This window comes from Lynx rufus, unplaced genomic scaffold (genome assembly GCF_022079265.1).
Source record: "Lynx rufus isolate CCGP_SWC_20201006 ecotype Redwood Valley unplaced genomic scaffold, mLynRuf1.p SCAF_5, whole genome shotgun sequence".
Lineage (NCBI taxonomy): Eukaryota > Metazoa > Chordata > Mammalia > Carnivora > Felidae > Lynx > Lynx rufus.
In genome coordinates this window covers 37,885,309-37,905,288 of record NW_025814867.1, presented here as the reverse complement: position 1 = coordinate 37,905,288, position 19,980 = coordinate 37,885,309, and the positions used below count along the sequence as shown (strand labels likewise).

Below are 19,980 nucleotides of genomic sequence, written 5' to 3'. Positions count from 1 at the left end.
CATAGTCAACTCACCATCATGGCTATGCCCCTCCATGATTCCAGTAGTAAGTGCTCAGGTGGCCCACCCTCTATGGATCCACCCACCTGAGCACCCAGCCCCTCATGAGTTCCCTGTCTCAGTCCTCAGCTGCTGCTCAGGCACCAGATATTTGAGTGACAAAGACTCCAGATGATTGTAGCCCCCAATCATCTGAGCTATCACCAGCTGAGACCCTAAACATAGAGAAGCAAGGACAAATTATCCATCCTTGCTGTGCCCTTTCCTAATTCCTGGCCCAAACAATCCAAGAACATAATAAAATGATTATGAAATTATTACAAAAGAGTATGAAATAATGAGTCTTATGTTAGGAATTTACCCAAGGGATACAGGAGTACTGATGCATAGGGGCACTTGTACCCCAATGTTTATAGCAGCACTTTCAACAACTGCCAAATTATGGAAAGAGCCTAAATGTCCATCAACTGATGAATGGATAAAGAAATTGTGGTTTATATACACAATGGAGTACTATGTGGCAATGAGAAAGAATGAAATATGGCTCTTTGTAGCAACGTGGACAGAACTGGAGAGTGTTATGCTAAGTGAAATAAGCCATACAGAGAAAGACAGATACCATATGTTTTCACTCTTATGCGGATCCTGAGAAACTTAACAGGAACCCATGGGGGAGGGGAAGGAAAAAAAAAAAGAGAGAGGTTAGAGTGGGAGAGAGCCAAAGCATAAGGGACTCTTAAAAAATGAGAACTGAGGGCTGATGGGGGGTGGGAGGGAGGGGAGGGTGAGTGATGAGTACTGAAGAGGGCATCTTTTGGGATGAGCACTGGGTGTTGTATGGAAACCAATTTGACAATAAATTTCATATATTAAAAAAATGAATAGGGGCGCCTGGGTGGCGCAGTCGGTTAAGCGTCCGACTTCAGCCAGGTCACGATCTTGCGGTCTGTGAGTTCGAGCCCCGCGTCGGGCTCTGGGCTGATGGCTCGGAGCCTGGAGCCTGTTTCCGATTCTGTGTCTCCCTCTCTCTCTGCCCCTCGCCCGTTCATGCTCTGTCTCTCTCTGTCCCAAAAATAAATAAACGTTGAAAAAAAAAAATTAAAAAAAAAAAATGAATAAATAAATAAAAATAAAAATAAAAATGAGTCTTAGAAGAAATATCTTAAAACCACCATTTACCAATACCTCATACTATTAATTGGATATCATTATCTACAAATAAACACTCATTGTTAGTAAACTGTCTCAAAAAATAAAATTTAAAATGCATACCTTCCTTCGTCAAGTTCCTGAATCATGTGTGTGTATGGATTAGAAATAGGTATTTCCCTTAATAGGAAGGGATGATGCCAGTAGAGCCAGATTCAATTTAGTTATCATATCATGTGCCTCTCCACCTTTGGGTTTCAATGAATTAACAAATAAGAACCAGAAAATATGATATCTGATACTTTATTTTTAAACAGTAAGGCATTATTACTCTAAGTCATAACCTTAATTAATTCTTAAGTAATTGCTCTGAGTCACTCCACTACTGTGGAGGAAATAATTTATGTATATCACAGAAAACCTCATACCTCCTTTTGGTTATATTTGATAGCAAGTTTTAGACGACTTAAATTCATTCTTTCTTCTAGTAATCCCCGTTTGTCAAGAGGTTCATCACTAGATGTATGGTTTAGGATAACTTCCAATTCTCGTGAATTCCGGGCTTGTGCAAGCAAATCTTTAGCAAACATTTTACATTGCCGGGCTAATTCCTCATAATCATTCCTGCAAGATGCAACAGTCTATTATTAGAAATGTCACTTCTAATCTCTAAGCTGTTTTCAATAGAAAATTATTTACTTGGTAACATTTTAATTCTAATAGGGTCATACAAAATCTGAAGTCATTTTGTGCTGATGGTCAGAAGAATCTACTGGTGCATAAATTCTCCAAAGCTTTGGGGAAAACTGTAATACAATTATACTGCCTGTGCTCACAATGATAATTTTAGATGAGCACAGTATTTCCTTATATATACTGATATTCTTAGAAGTTCGGATTATAGTTGTCAACCAGTTCTTCACTTAACTCATTTGCTCTTCTTCTCTGTAAGTTTGGTATAAAACTTCCTTTTACATTACTTATCTAAACAATAGATAATAATAAGGCTATCCAATAAATATTACTATGTAACTCAACCAGAGGTGCTTTCAATAATAGTCTATAACATGTTCTATGCTACTTCTGATATTAAAATAGTATTCTGATTCACTTTTAAAGCGTTCACTTGAAAATTCAAGTTGGGAAGGAAAGACATTGAAATACTCCTAGTAAAGAATTTTCTTTCAGAATCACTGTTTCTTGAAACTTACGATTTAACTGCTGGTTAAAGGCAGGCCTAAATCAACCAATTTGTGAGAAATTAAGTTTTAGCAGATAATCCTCTTTAAAAACATCAGGTTCGTTAAACTTACGTCGTAGTGTAATAACTTGAAAATAAAGTTAGAAATATATATGAATCAATTAGGGTCAGATTTCAGAAAATAATTTTTTATTCAGTTTTTTTTTTCCTTAATGGGAGAAGAAGGGAAAATAGAAAAATTTCCCAATGATTACAATAGGATTGTATACAATAGGATTTTCTATGACCAGCTTACAGAAAATTATAACTCAAAGAATTAAAAAATTTCCTCAGAGGCTAACATTTTTCTCATCTACTCTTTGCATTTACTATATAACCAAAACTACATAAGAATACTAATTGGATTTCTTAAACAAATGAAATATTATTGCTTCTTAGTCTAGGAATCTAATTACAGATAGGAATATTCATCAAAAGTGTATGTTGTTACACAGAGGTCCCATCTTTAGGTAAACACTGACAGACCACTAAATTCAGAGGTAAAACTAATGTATTAATCTACTTTGCTTAATCTTGAACAAATTACTAGAAAACTAGTAAATGGCTGTATAGTTTAGCTGGAAATAGAGTAAACAAGAAGCCAAGAGTCCTATGTTCTAGTTACAACTCTGTTCCTAATTAGATGCTGTTATCAGTAAGATATCTAACTCATATAGATCACTTTTCCTGTCTATAAAACCCAGGAACAAGTAAAACAAGTAAATGATCACTTCTATGATCACTTCAAAACCTAACTTTGTTATCCTATGATTACAGTATAATCTTGGCAATTGCTTTAAATCCTTTTTGGAAGGAGTTGAATAAATTCTATTTTACATGGTAACTCAGAACTCCAATTATATGACTATAACAGGAAGTTCTTCATATTTAAAAGGAATAATTTACTAACAGCTTCATGTGCTAATAAAGTTAAAAGTACCAACAAGTTACATTTTAATCATGTGTTCATCAAAATATATACTTTATGTAATAACAGGTTTAAATAAATTTTAATTTATCCAAATTGAACTATACTAGTTCCAAACCTGAACACTTATGAACAGGTATATTTAAAAAGTTTCTAGAATGCAGAGCTATCAAGAACACACTGCTTTTTAGTCAAGGACTTAACTGCTATTAAGGCATAAGACAACTGCAATCTTCTTATTGCCCTTCCAGTAAATAAAAGTTTGAATTTTTCCAATCTTGTCAAGTCACTAGAGGAGTATAATGCAAGACATGGGGCTCCCACAGCAGCTACACTTAAAAGGAAAGGTAGGGATAGGCATAGCCTGCCCCCCAGAAACCTTACAGCAGGAACTGGCAAGAAATGTTGATCAATTCCTCCTTCTTTGGAGAGCACCAGGGATACTTTAACACAAGGGGAAGTCTCAAAGCTTTTCCTCAAGTCTACAAAATGTAGTTCTCTAAGGACTATTTTTTTTTTTTAATATTTAAATCAGTAGTTTAATAGGCTGGTTTTTCCAAAGCCTTTTTCTGTACCTCCGATTTAACTATCTCAGAGAAACTGTAACAATGATTCTTTGAATATACAAAGCACCAAAATTACATTTAACTCTTCGTTTCAGAAGAAAACTCAGAGTGGCATTCGTCCCTCTTAACCAGTATTATTTTAATGTCTACATGTTATGTGTCTCCTAATAGAAAATCTCACCAAACGGTGAAAAGGGACTATGTCTGTGTGTGTGGAATGGCCCTGAAACACAGAAAGCATTCTATATGCTTCTGAAAGTGATGAAGGATCAGGCTCCAGGTATGATTACAGAATCTGGGAATGAGGGGAGGTAGAACACAGAGGAGTTATAAATAAATCTGCTCTTGCTTAAGGCTATCACTTCCACTATTCTTTACACTGTCCTAGAATGCCTTTGGCAACATTAAATAAAGGTGGCGGCGGGGGGGGGGGGGGGGGGGTTGCTTAAGGATGGTGCAAGAATGGCAAAGGGCAGGTGGGGAAGGAGTGACCTAAGTAATACCAAGGTCTATTCCATTGAATCTGAAGGTAAATCCCAAATAGGTGGCAGCAAGGTCTGGTTCCCTTAGATCAGAAGTAAATAAAAATAAACATTAATTTGGTCTATGAAAAAAACTCAGGCTGAAGAGATTCTGAAAAAAAAAAGATGTAATTTACAATTTCCATTCATTCCCACCTGAATTCCACCTCCACAAGGCTTAATTCTTTTAAATCAGCACTAAGTTCAAATGCTCTCAGAATTGGATCCTCCTCTGTTAACATTATTAGAGCTGGACTGGCCAAACAGCGATATATATCAAGACGAAACCTGTGATAAAATTCGATTCCGTAATGTAAAATAAATGTATTATACACATATAATTAGTATTTTTAACCTATGATTTTCATAAATTTAAAATTAAAGTACTGTAAAATTAAAAGAAAACAACTATAATATACTTATTACAGGATAACCTGCATAAGAAGACTTAAAAAACATAAGTCTTTGTATTCTACAATCCAATTTAATTAAAAAATTTCTATTCCTGAACCCAATATTATTTTAAATGAAATATGCTAATAACTAATACATTTTGAATATGATGTGGATGATTATTAAATTTTTCTTTCCTCAGTGATGAGTCTGCTTTCATATGCTAGATATATGTAACATATGACTTACTCAACCAGGTTATTTTTTTAAAGATATTTTGAATCTTAAGAATGAAATCATTGGGGTGTCTGCGTGGCTCAGTTGGTTAAGTGTCCGACTCTTGATTTCAGCTCAGGGCATGATTTCACAGTGGTGGATGTGGAACCTGCTTAAGGTTCGTTCTCTCTCTCTCTCTCTCTCTCTCTCTCTCTCTCTCTCCCCTTCTGTCCCTCCCCCACTAGTGCTCTCTCTCTCCTTAAAAAAAAAAAAAAGGAACGAAATCATTCATTTATGCACATTCTCTAACAGAAAAGCATGTCCCTTTACCTTCTGTAAACTAATTAGGTTTCATATTCAATACATAAATAGGAAGCAAAGCAGAAAACTTTTGCTATATATCTTTAATTTGTAAGCATATAATTCTTAATTTCTCAATTTGGTAGGTATTATATAATGTGTATTTTCTTTTAAACATAATTAATACATGTTTGTTATTAAAAACAGCAAGCAGTTCAGAAACATGATGGTCCCTAATTCTCCTTCCACCACTCTACTCTTCAAAGATGGTCACATTATGGAGAATTGTCAATACCTTCCTGATATTTTCAATTCACACACAAACATAATCAGACATACTATGTAAAGGAACAACTCTATGTCACTACATATAGAGTCATGTCATTTTTTTCTAATACTGGATGGTTTTCCATTTGATGGCAGCTCATCAGATCTCCATTAATGGAAATTTCAGTTGCTTCTAATTGTTTACTTCTATAAATAATGCAGCAATGAATATTCTTTAGTTCACATATCTTTTGCATACTAGAATTGCTGGATAAAATGGCATGTGTATTTTAAATTCTAACATGTTTCCAAAGCACTAACAATAAGGAGAGCTCATTTCTCCCTACATCATCATCAATATTTTGCCACTCTTGCAGATAAAAACTGTAATTCTAGAGTTGTTTTATTTGCATTTCTTTATAAGCTTAAGCATCCTTGTATGTTCACTATCCATTATACTTCTTCTGTAAACTGCCTGTTCATTTTCATTAGCCTATTTTTCTGATAATTGTTTTTTTTAATCAATTTGTAAGATCTACATATCAAAGAAATTAGCCCTCTGTCTAGTCAAAGTGTTCTAAATACTTTTTCTCAGTTTCTTGTTTGTCTTTTTCCTTTGTTTGCAATTGAACTTTCCCATATGGGAATTTAAATTTTTTTAAATGTTTATTTATTTTTGAGAGAGAGAAATATTGCATGCACAGGAGAGGGACAGAGAGAGATGGGGACAGAGGATATGATGCTAAACCGACTGAGCCACTGAGGTGCCCATAAATTTTTATTTAAACAAACTTACTAAAATATTCCTTATTTACCGTATAGGTTTCAGGTCTTACTTAAGATATAAAAGTAAATTTTGTATAATGCATTTTTAAGAAAACAGTATTTGTGAAATCCAATTATAAGTTAGCTATTCAATAAAACAAGTTTAGCTGTCTTAAGGATTTCTAAAGAGATATTTGCCGAAAACAAAACTGTCCAAAAACTTGAGAAAAATTTGTATAACTAAGCAACTGTTCTGTTTCTATCAATATTTCTATATTAATTTTATCAGATTATGTCTAAAAAAATGACTTCTGTATTAACCAACATTATCATGTCTCAAAATATATTAAGGATTAATGACAAAATGCACAGCAAGAGTGACAGCTAGTAATGGTGGCAACCAATTGTGTTAGAGTAATAATCAAGTACTGTTGTATAGAAAGTACTTAGATGGAATCTGACAAGTAACGGGGCTGACTCATTTTATAAAATCTATCAATTTGGTATTCAAAATACTATCAAAGTAATGGTGGTGTGAAGAGGTCAATGATTCCACTACACACAAAAAATATGTATACAAATGGATACAATTACAGTTGTCCCTTGAACAACATGGGTTTGACCTCTATGGATTCACTTTTACGTGGGATTTAAAAAAATTTTTTTTCAAGTTTTTGAGAGAGACAAAGCAAGTAGGGGAGGGGTAGAGTGAGAGGGAGACAGAGAATCTCAAGCGGACTCCACACTGCCAGCACAGAGCCCAATGGAGGGCTCAAACCCACAAAACCACGAGATCATGACCTGAGCTGAAACCAAGAGTCGGACGCTAAACCGACTAAGCCACCCAGGCACCTCTGTGGGTTTTTTTGATACAGTACAGTACTATCAATGTATTTTGTCTTCTTTATGATTTTCTTAATAACATTTTCTTTTCTGTAGCTTACTTTATTACAAGAATATAGTACATAATACATATAACATACAAGATATGTGTTGACTGACTGTGCTATCAGTAAGGCTTCCAGTCAACAGTAGACGAATTAGTAGTTAAGCTTCTGCGAAGTCAAAAGTTATACATGGATTCTTTTGCTGCACAGGGGGTTGGTGCCCCTACCTCCCACAGTGCTCAAGAGTTAGCTGTATTTTTAAAAAATCAACCTTTTGAGGGCAGTGGAAATTATCTACTGAGAATCAATTACTGAAAAACTGCTAGAGCTTCAGGTAAGAATGGTTCGAATCTGTGGTCTTCTTGCCTGAGGCTACCTCCATCACCTCTGCCCCCCAAGTTCTGTCAAGGAGAACTGCAGTTTTCCAGCCTGAGACTGGTAAACCTGTACTTTTGTGCTTAAAGGGGAAAATCAATTCGACTGGAGGCAAAAACCTACAGTTCTGATGGCTGAAAGGGTTGGACTTGGAGGAGATGAACAAGGAAAACCTGCAGTTTTATAAAACCAAGCTTGGAGTCTGAGTAGAAACAAACAGTAGACAAACCAGAAATTTAACAGCAAGATCTTGGAAGTGAAAAAAGCCATAAAATAATTCATACAAGGTCTCCAGAGATCTCTGGCAGATTAACGTATTAGGCATATGTGGAGAACATCAGACAGTTTGGTAAAAAGAAAAGACAAGAACTATTGAGAAATGGCTGCAACTTTGACTAACCCACAGATTCATCAGGAGACAGCAGAACTCTTATAGGCCCAAAGTGTATTAACATAACTTCTACCAAATTAGTGGCTCACCTACAGAGACCCTAAAATGACCCTTAAGAATCAAAGCTAAGGGGCACCTGGGTGGTTCAGTCAGTTGAGCATCTGACATGATCTCTTGGTTCGTGAGTTTGAGCCTCACATTGGGCTCACTGCTGTCAGCCTGTCAGCATACAGCCTGCTTCACATCCTCTGTCCCCCTCTCTCTGCCCCTCCCTCACTTGTGCTCTCCCAAAAAATAAATATGAAAAAAAAAAGAATCAAAGCTAAAAAATAAAAATAAGAAAAAAAAATAAGCTAAGCATAGAGATCAATGATTGTACCTCACAGGGAGACAAGATTCAGCAGACCAGAAAAATAATTTTTAAAAAACCTTAGAAAAGTAAAAGATTATTGAGACTTGCTATAATATATACTAGACTGTCCAGATTTCAAACAAAGAAATACTAGATATGCAAGAAAAAGTCAAGCTGTCCCTCACCAAACAGCAACTAAGGGGGAAAACAGATTTCACTAAAATAATCCAGCCAGTTGCTAAAAAAAATAAAATAAAACAAACAAATAACAGCAATAGGCCCCTGAAAATGGAGGGGACTGGCACACAGAGTTGCTATATTATCTAAAATGTCTAGTTTCCAGTAAAAAATTAAGAGACATGAAAAGAAATAAGAAAACATGTCTCATACCCAAGGAGAAAAAGAAAAAAAAAAAAAAAAACCCAGGTAATGGAAACTGCCTTTGAAAGTAACCAGAAGTCATATTTAACAGAAAAAGATTACAAAGTGGCCATTATAAATATATTCCAAAACTAAAGGAAGTATGATTAAAGAAGTAAAAGAGGGCATGATGACAATGTTGCATCAAACAGAGAATATCAATAAATAGATAGAAATTATGAAAAAGAACAAAATGGAAATTATGGAATTGAAATGTACAATAACTGCATTTTCAATTCATTAGAGGAGCTTGCAATAGGTTGAGATGTGTACCCCTAGAATTCATATGTTGAAGTCTATCCACCAGTATCTCAAAATGTGTCCTTATTTGTAGACAGGGTCTTTACAAAGGTAATCAAGTAACAATGAGACATTAAGGTGGGCCTAAATCCAATATAATTAGTGTTTTTATAACAACGTGGGGGGGTAGTGTAGAGACAGGTACACATGCAGGGAGAATACTCTCTGAACATGAAGGTGGCCATCTATAAGCCAGTAACAGAGGCCTGGAACAGATCCCTCCTTCAGAGTTCTCAGAATAAATGAATCATACCAATACCTTGACTTTGGATTCATAGGCTACAGAACTGTAAGACAATAAATTTCTGTTAAGTCATCCAGTGTGGTATCTTATTATGACAGCCCTAAGCAAAATAATGCAGTACGTAACAGAAAGAACTACAAAACTTGAAGATATATCAATAGAGATTATGCAAGCCAAGGAACAAAGAGGAAAAAAAAGAATGAAGAAAAATGAACAGAAATCCACAGAGATATGTAATACTTTTAAAGTACAACAACATACTCATAATGGGTATACCAGGACACAAGAAAAAGAAGAAAAAAAGTTTTGAAAAAATAATGGCTAACAACTTACCAAAATTTACCAAGTACTGAAAAACAACAACTTGCACGTCTAAGAAACTCAACAAATTCTGAGAAGGATGTATACAAAGAGACTCAAACAGAAATATCATGATAAATATGCTGAAAGTCAAAGGCAAGGAGAAAAATTTGAAAACAACAAGAGGAAAATGATGAGGCATTTACAAGGGAACCCCAATAAGGCTAACAGCAGACTTCTCAGTAGAAACAATAGAGGGAGCATTCAATATTCAAAACACTCAAAGAAAAAACTATCAAAAATACTATAACCACCCAAATTATTCTTTAAAAGTAAAAGCAAAATAAGAACTTTACCTGAAAAACAAAAACTGATTAAATATGTTCCTAGCAGATCTGCCTTAGAAGAAATACTAAAGAAAGCTCTTAAAAGCAAGTGATCCCAGATGGGTAATACAAGTCCACATGAACAAAGAGCACCAGCAAAATTATATAATTATAAAAGACACTATAAATACAGATTTCTCTCTGTTAACTGATTTTAAAAAGCAATTATATAAAATAATAATGTACTGTTTGGCCTATGATAACAGAGAAATGTAATACATGTGTAATGTATTCACCAACAGCAGCACAAAATAAGTGATCAGGACTACAGCTATAATAGACTAAGGAAATGATGACAGTAAAATAATAACAATACACTGTTGGGTTTATAACATTAATAGATGAAATATGTATAACAATAATACAATTAAAGGGATAGAAAAGAGACTACATATATATATATATACACACACACACATATATAGCATTCCATATGTTAGAATTAAGCTAGTATAAATCTGAAGCTGATTCTGATAAGATGCCTATGATTAGCTCTGGGGCAACCAGTAAAAAAAAAAAAAAAAAAAAAAAAACCTGAAAACATATAATAAATAATTCATTAATAATAATAAAATGCTACATTACAACATATACACTCATGGTGCCTCGTGGCTCAGTCAACTGAGCACCCGACTCTTGATTTCAGCTCAGGTCATGATCTAATGGTGCATGAGATCGAGCCCCATGCTGGGCTGAGTGCTGACAGAGCCTACTTGGGATATCCTCTCTCCCTCTCTCTCTCTCTGCCCCTCTTCCATTCTCTTTCTCACTCTAAAATAAATAAGTAGGGGCACCTGGGAGACTCAGTCGGTTAAGTGTCTGACTTTGGCTCAAGTCATGATCTCATGATTTATGAGTTTGAGCCCCGCATCAGGCTCTATGCAGATAGCTCAGAGCCTGGAGCTGGCTTCCTATTCTGTGTCTCTGTCTCTCTCAGCCCCTCCCCTGCTTGTGCTCTTTCTCCCTCTCTCCCAAAAACAAATAAAAATTTAAAAAAACAAAAACAAAACTTTAAAATAAATAAATAAAATATACACTGAATGTAAAAGGAAGCACTAATGAAGGAATAGAGGAACAAGAAAGATATGACACATAGAAAACAAAAAAGGAGACATACAGAAAGCAAAAAGAAAAATGACATATGTGAATACAACTATGTTAATAATATTAAATGTGTATGGTTTAAACAATCGAATCAAAAGTAGAAGTTGTCAGACTAGATTTAAAAAAAAAGCATAATCTAACTATATGTTGTCTTAAGATTCAAAGATACAAATACATTGAAAGTAAAAGTCTGGAAAAAGATGTATCATGCAAACAGCAACCACAGGAAAGCTAGAGTAGCCATATTAACATCAGAGTTTAAAACAAAAAAAAAACTGTTACTAGTGACAAGACAAACATTTTATAATGATAAAAGGTGAACCTTTTCAAGAAGATATAACATTTATAAACATATTTGTAACAATAAGTACTAAAATTATGAAGAAAAAATGAACAGAAACGAAATAGACACTGAACGATAACAATTAGAAACTTTAATACCCCACTTTCAAAAATGGATAGAACAACCAGACAAAAGATATAAAGAAAGAGAAAAAGGAAAGAGAAAAATTAAACAAGACCATTAACCAACTAGACATCTACAGAACACTGCACCTGACAAGGATAAATTATATATTCTGATACATTCTGAGATTTAATATTCCTCTCCCAGAAATTGATAGAATAAATGGATAGAAAACCAGTAGGGATAAGGAAGACTCAAATGCTATGAAAGAATATATGTTCAAACTGATATTTATTGAATGTTTACCCCAAAACAGCCAAATATGCATTATTTCAAAAGTACATAGAATATTCTCTATGTTAGACTACATAGTAGGCCATAGGACTAGTCTTAATACGTTTAAAAAAAAAAAGAACAAAATCATAAAAAGTGCATTCTCCAAATTAAGCAATGGTATCTTAGCTATAATTTCAAAATTGAGATCAACTGGACTCCACCAAAATATAAGACTTCCATGCTTCAAAGTACACCATCCAGAAAGTAAAAATATAACTGACAGGATCTGAAAAAAGATTTACAAATCATGTATCTGATGAAGGACTTGTATCCAAAATATATAAAGAACTCTTACAATTCAGCCATAAAAAGGCAGATAACCAATTAAAAACTGGGAAAAGGATTTGAACAGACATCTCCAAAGAAGATAAGCAAATGACCACTAAGATGGTCAGCTTGAAAGATCTCACTTATATGAAATATACAGAATAGGCAAACCCACAAGAACAGAAAGTAAATTTAGTGGTTCCAGGGGCTGGGAGAGTAACTGCTAATGAGCATGGTGTTTCTTCTTGAAGTGATAAGATGTTCTGGAATTAGATAATGATGGTCAATGTCCAACTCTGTGCATATTACAGAAGGGTGAATTTTATTATATATGAATTATACTTCAATAAAGTTATTTACAAATTACAGTAGGGGCACCTGGGTGGCTCAATAGGTTAAGCGTCCGACTTCAGCTCAGGTCATGATCTCGCAGTTCGTGAGTTCGAGCCCCATGTCAGGCTCTGTGCTCAGAGCTCAGAGCCTGGAGCCTACTTCAGATTCTGTCTCTCTCTATTTCTCTCTGCCCCTCCCCCACTCATGCTCTGTCTCTGTCTCTGTCTCTCAAAAATAAACATTAAAAAAATGTTTTTTTAAATACAGTATATTCTCCAATCAATTAATTACATTAGAAATTAAATTAGAAGTCATCAGTAGAAGGAAATCTGGGAAATCCCCAAATATGTTCAAGTACAACAACACACTTTAAAATAACCCAGGGGGCACCTGGGTGGCTCAGTTGATTAATTGTCCTACTCTTGGTTTTGGCTCAGGTCATAATCTCATGGGTTCCTGAGATCAAGCCCCACATGGGGCTCTGCACTGACAGAAAGAAGCTTGCTTGGGAGTCTCTCTCTCCTTCTTTCTCTGCCCCTTCCCCGCTTGCATGTGCTAGCTCTCTTTCTCTCTCAAGATAAATAAATAAACATTTAAATAAATAAGATAGATAAACAAACAAATAAATAGACCATGAATGAAAAGAATGAAAAGACAAGGCACAGGCTGAGAGAAATATTTGCAAAAAATATATCTGATAATGGACTCTGTATATAAAGTATACAAAGAACACTTAAAACTCAATAATAAGAAAACAAACAACACAATTAAAAAATAAGCAACAAGGGCGCCTGGGTGGCTCAGTCGGTTAAGCGTCTGACTTTGGCTCAGGTGGTGATCCCATGGTTTGTGGGTTTGAGCCCCACGTCGGGCTCTGTGCTGACAGCTCGGAGCCTGGAGCCTGCTTCAGATTCTGTGTCTCCCTCTCTCTCTGCCCCTCCCCCATTCATGCTCTGCCTCTCAATCTCTCTCTCTTAAAAATAAATAAACATTAAAAACATTAAAAAATAAATAAAAAAATAAGCAACAGATCTGAACAGACATCTCACAAAAGAAGATATACAGATGGCAAATAAGCATATAAAGAGATGTACAACATCATATGTCACTAGGGAACTGCAATTAAAGCAACAATGAGTACCATTACATACCAATTAAAAAGGCTAAAATCCAAACCCCAACAATATCAAATGCTGGTAAGGATGTGGAGCACCATCAACTCTCATTCTTTGTTGGTAGGAATGCTGAATGGTGTGGGTACTTTGGAAGATAGTTTCTTGTAAAAGTAAACATATTCTTACCATATGATCCAGCAATCACACTTCTTGGTAATTTATCTAATGAATTGAAAACTTATGTCCACACAAAAACCTGTACATGAATGTTTCTAACAGCTTTATTCATAACTGCCAAAATTTGGAAGCAATTAAGATGTCTTTCAGTAGGTGAATGGACAAACTGTAGAAAATTCATACAATAAAATATTGTTCAATATTAAAAAGATATGCACTGTCAAGCCATGAAAACATGTGAGGGAAACTTACATGAGGGAAACTTACGTGTATGACTAAGTGAAAGAATCCAATGTGAAAAGGCTACATACTATATATGACTCCAATTATATGACATTACAGAAAAGTTAAAACCATTGAGACAATAAAAAAAAAAAAAATCAGTGGTTGCCAGGGGTTTGAGGTGAGGCAGGGACAAATAGGTGTAATGTAGGGGATTTTTAGGGTAGTAAAACTATTTTCTATGAAACTATGAATGGTGGCTACATGTCCTTATACATTTGTCAAAACCTTTGGAATGTACAACACCAAGAGTGAACCCTAATTATCTGGGTGATAATTATGGGTCAATGTTTGTTCATCTATTGAATCAAAGATATCACACAAGTGAGGAATGCTGATCTTCAGGAAGCTGGGGAGGGAGTGAATTTGGTAGTATGTAGGAACTCTGTACTTTCTGCTCAGTTTTGTTAAACCTAAAACTTCTCTTAAAAAGGAAGTATAATAATAATAATATTAATAATCAAAGGAATCACAAAATAATTAGAAAATATCTTGAACATACTTACATTAAAAATAAAGAAAATCTAAAATCAATAAGCTAAATTCTAACTTAAGAAGCTAGAAAAAGGGGCGCCTGGGTGGCGCAGTCGGTTAAGCGACCGACTTCAGCCAGGTCACGATCTTGCGGTCCGTGAGTTCGAGCCCCGCGTCAGGCTCTGGGCTGATGGCTCGGAGCCTGGAGCCTGTTTCCGATTCTGTGTCTCCCTCTCTCTCTGCCCCTCCCCCGTTCATGCTCTGTCTCTCTCTGTCCCAAAAATAAATAAACGTTGAAAAAAAAAAAATTTAAAAAAAATATTAAAAAAAAGAAGCTAGAAAAAGAAGAGCAAATCAAACCCAAAATAAATAGAAAGAGATAATAAAAATCCAAGCAGAAGCAATAAAAAAGAAAAACAGCAGAGAAGAATGAAATTAATGTTTCTTGGAAGAGATCAATAAAACTGACAAGCCTTTAGGTAGATTAGGAATCAGCAAACTCATTCTGTAAATGGCTTGATAATAACCATTTTAGGCTTTGAGAACTACTCAACCCTACTGTTATATAGTGATAGCAGCAACAGACAATAAATTAACGAATGGTTGGCTATATCTCAATAAAACTTTATTTATAAAAACTGTTGGTGGGCTGGATTTGACCTGAAGACTGTAGCTGGGCAATTTCTGGGCTATAATGACCAATAAAAAAAGAGAAGACACAAATAAGAAAATAAAAAGAGATCCTACAGAAAGGAAAAATATTAAAGGAATATGAGCAACTTTATGCCAAATTAGACAACATAGATGGAATGGAAAAATTCCTAGTCCATCACAAATTATCAAACAGATTCAAGAATAAGCAGAAAATCCAAAGAACCCTATATTAAGAAAATTGACTTAGAAATTAAAAGCCACCCTGCCAAGAAGGAATCTAGATCCAAATGGCTTCACTGATGAATTCTATCAAACATGTAAGGAAGGAACAAATAGTGTCTGTCCTAAACAATACTGTGTCAGAAAATAGAGGAGGTGGAAATATTTCAAAACTTATTTTATGAGACCAGTGTTCTCCTGATGTCAAAGCAAGACAAGACATAGGAAAAAGATGTTATAGAACACTATCCCTCATGAACATGCACACAAAAATACTTAACATATTAGCACAATGAATTCAGTAACCCCTAAGATGTATTGTATAACACAACCAAGTGGAGTTTATCCCAGGAATGCAAGGTTAGTTTGACATCTGAACATAAATTAATATAATACATCATATAAATAGAATAAAGAACAAATACCATATGAGCAACTTAATAGATGCAAAAAAGCATTTGGCAAAAATCCCAAATCAATTCTTGACTTAAAAAAAAACAAACCCTCAAAAACTAGAAGTATAAAGGAATTTACTTATTCTTATAAAGGAAATCAATGAAAAACTTATAGCTAACATCATACTTAATGTTAAAAGACTGAATTCTTTCCCAAATAGAAAGTCCAGAAAAGGCAAGGATATTGTCTTACTTACATTCAACATCACCCTGGATAATAAAGCAAGAAAATATAAGTGTAATAAAGCAAGAAAAATGAAGGCCCAAAGACTGGAAAAGAAGTAAAACTATCTCTATTTACAGATGATATAATCTTATACGTAAAAAATCCTTGGGAATCTAAAAAGCAAGCAAGCAAACAAACAAAACACCCTATTAGAACTAATGAGTTTAGTGAGATCACAAGATACAAAACCTGTATACAAAAAAATCTGTTTTATTTCTATATACTAGCAATGAACCATCTGCAAATGAAAGAAAGCAACTCATGTGCAGTATTATCAAAACAGATAAAATACTTAGGAATGAATTGTAAACAAGAAGTATAAGACCTATACATTGAAGACTAGAAAACACTGCTGAGTAATTAGGAAGATCTATTAAAATGGAGAGATATACCATGTTCACAGTTTGAATGATTTAATATTATTAACACGGCAATTCTCTCCAAATTGGTTTAATGCAACTTCTCTTAAAAATTTGGGGTGCCTGGCTGGCTTAGTCAGTAAAGCACATGACTTTTAATCTCAGAGTTTTGAGTTTGAGCCCCACGTTGGGTGTGGAGCCTACTTAAAAAAAAAAAATTCAAGCAAGTATTTTTTAAAAAAATTTTTTTTTTCCACGTTTATTTATTTTTGGGACAGAGAGAGACAGAGCATGAACGGGGGAGGGGCAGAGAGAGAGGGAGACACAGAATCGGAAACAGGCTCCAGGCTCTGAGCCATCAGCCCAGAGCCCGACGCGGGGCTCGAACTCACGGACCGTGAGATCGTGACCTGGCTGAAGTCGGACGCTTAACCGACTGCGCCACCCAGGCGCCCCTCAAGCAAGTATTTTTATAAAAAATGATAATTCATTCTAAGCTTTATCTACAAATGCAAAGGATACAGTATAACCAAAAATATTAAAAAAAAATAAAAGATGAAAGACATTACCTGATTTTATTTCATCTTACTTTATTTTATTTTGTTTTGTTTCAAGTTTTAATTTAAATTCCAGTTAGTTAACATATAGTGTAATATTAGTTTCAGGAGTAGAAGTTAGTGATTCATCACTTACATATAATAAACACCCAGCGCTCATTACAAGTGTCCTCCTTAACACCCATCTCCCATTTAACCCATCCCCCCGCCAACCTCCTCTCTGGCAACCCTCAGTATGTTCTCTATAGTTAAGAGTCTGTTTTATGGTTTCCTTTCTCTTTTCTTTCTCTAAAAGATTTCAGAACAAAGCGTCTTCCCCGCCGCAAACGAAGCCAGGCTGAGTGTTCTCTCCAGCTCCAACTCCTCTACCCTCAGCTGCTTCAACTACACACCTATCTAACAAGCATACAATCTGGAAATATTTATATTTAATATTAATAAAGGATTTCAAAACTAGAAGAGGCCTTAAAGATCATTTTTGTTGGTCATCTTATAGACTAGTCATTTTAAAACTAAAAAGTAAATGATAAAGCCATAGCTATAAACCTGATCTTATCAAAAAGAAACACAGATCTCACTGTAAATCAACTTGAAAATAGAAAAATTTTTCAGCTCAACCTCTGCAAATAAACATTAAATTGATTCCCAGGAGACTTTCTCAATTTATGGATTGTCACTATCTGTCAATCTACCAAAGATCTGTTCTTAAGGTAAGGAAGAAGTAAGGGTGAATACTTTGCAGCTTTAAAGCTAATTTCATATACTGTAAAAACAGCTTGTCAACAGGCTTCTTAGGACTTCGAGACCACATTTCCACAGTAAATATTATATGTGATACAATTTCAACTATATTTGATTACTACATAGATGATTTATATATAGGCTTATGCTGAAAATTAGATCTCAAGTCTAGCCCAGAACCTTATACAACATGCCCATGTATGTGATCTTGCTCAACCTGTCCAAAATGGGATACTTTCTTGTTCATTTTCTCCTCAGTTGTTCTCAACATTTTGACTGGGGATAATGGGAAGAGAAAAAAACTTGCATACTGTGTGAAAGGGGAAGTAAGAGGCATAATAAGCTAAATATTTAGTCAGACAGAAAATATTTATTTCCTTATAAATAAGAAGGGGTATCTCCACCCCTTCCATTATTTGAAAATTCTCTTAGATTCATAAACTCTGCTTTCAAAAAGCAAAGTGTCTTCAAGCCCCACCAGTAGAAGTATGAGGTAAACCTTTCATAATTTGAAGGATTTTGCTAATTATTCATCACTTAGTAAACATTTTTTAAAAATGTAAAACTCATACTAAGCAAAAGAACTAGAAGTTTAGCTTTTATAAGGCAACCCAGTACCATATTTCTTAAAAGCTGCATAGAAAGATAAACAACAAAAATTTCACTGACATACCTTACTGTATCACACACCTATTCATCAAAACCTTAACTTTCTAACCTGGAATGTCGGAGGCTGTCCTTTTTGTTTTTTGCAGAGCACAATGTGCATTCACAGCCAACTGCATGGGGCTTGGGTAGAGATACATCCTGTTTTAACAGCATTGTAAGAATTTCATAGTTGTTACGATGAGCAGCTAAAATGACAGGTGCAACATCCATAGTTGTTGAATACTCAGGATTCTGAATTCGCTCCATTAGTTTCTGAAAAATATTTATATAAATGTCCAAAATTATTATTTATGACTGCAAAACAACACATTTATCTGAAAATGAAATGAAAAAATCAGAATGCACAAAGAACGTAAGAATTATATTAAGAAATATGATAACATTTTACCAGGACTAAATTTTTTTTGAAACCTGAAAACTCAATTTTAATTAATAAATACAATAAATCATGACAGTCAAAAATCTTCAATAGGATACATTCATACATCTAGAGTTCTATTTTTGTAACAAAGAAGTGAAGATACCGAGAGAAATACTTTAGAAAAAAGTGTTTAGTTTTCACAAGATTATGGAAACATGCATGACAATGAAAACAAGAATCTTAGAAAAAGAATATAAAGGAAAAACAGGAATGTTAAAAATAGGCAGAGTATAAATGCATGAGAAAAATTTTAAAAATTCCACCTCTATGGCAAATCTTGCCACACTGATAGCAGTGAAGCTGCCTGAAAGGGATAAGTAAATAGGAAGCACTCTTTATTTTGTAGAATTCTCTACATATCCCAATCAATACCTATACTACTTCCTGTTACAAAGGCACGAAAACACTAACAATCCTAACTACTATTAATGAGTCACTCCTGAAACTGTTAGGCACTTTACATTTATCACCTCATTTCATCCCCATATTAGCCTGCAAAATTGAGCATTTATAATCCCCATGAAGAAACTGAGGCTCAGAGAAGTTAATGTGCCCAAGCTATGCAACAGAGTGGCAAAATGCAGATCAGAACTCAGGTCTGTATTACACTGGAGCCTTCTTTTATGAATAGTTTCTTTCTGCTTTCACTACATGGGCTCATGGGCCTGGTGATGGCATGACATGAAAAAAGGAACTATGTAAATAAAGAATCAGGGTTAAATAAAATGGTTGATTATTTTATGACTATTGCATACTCCTCCCAATACTTCTCACTTTTTCACACACATTTCCGGGAGATATGTTTGATTCCATTGCATAAGCTTATCAAGTTCACAGAATTTTTTTGGTAATTTTTATTAATATCATAAAAGTAATACATACACATTATAAAATATCTGAACAATATAGAAAAGCAGAAAGAATAAAAATTCCCATATTCCTCCAAAGCAACAAACATTTTATAGTATCTCCTTCTAGACCTCTATTACACCTCCTTTTAGGGACATCTTTGATATAAGTGATTTGGCATTAATGATTAAAAACAATGGTCCTTGGGGCACCTGGAGTGCTCAGTCTGTTGAGCATGTGACTTCGGCTCAGGTCATGATCTCATGGTTCGGTTGGTGAGTTCGAGCCCTGCATTGGGCTCTGTGCTGAAGGCTTGGAGCCTGGACCGTGTTTCTG

At 34.7% G+C, this 19,980-nt stretch overlaps 1 protein-coding gene across 3 annotated transcripts in view; it reads right to left on the bottom strand.

Annotated features, from left to right (window-relative positions):
* The window catches only part of TRPC1 (transient receptor potential cation channel subfamily C member 1), a 65,121-nt gene that overhangs the window by 21,420 nt on the left and 23,721 nt on the right, over positions 1 to 19,980 (bottom strand). For all 3 annotated transcript variants that reach the window (XM_047100082.1, XM_047100083.1, XM_047100084.1), the window contains 3 exons: positions 18,424 to 18,626; positions 4,561 to 4,692; positions 1,578 to 1,773 (listed from right to left, as the gene is read on the bottom strand). In XM_047100082.1, coding sequence (XP_046956038.1) covers positions 1,578 to 1,773; positions 4,561 to 4,692; positions 18,424 to 18,626 — 531 coding nt within the window. The remainder of the gene's footprint in view (positions 1 to 1,577; positions 1,774 to 4,560; positions 4,693 to 18,423; positions 18,627 to 19,980) is intronic.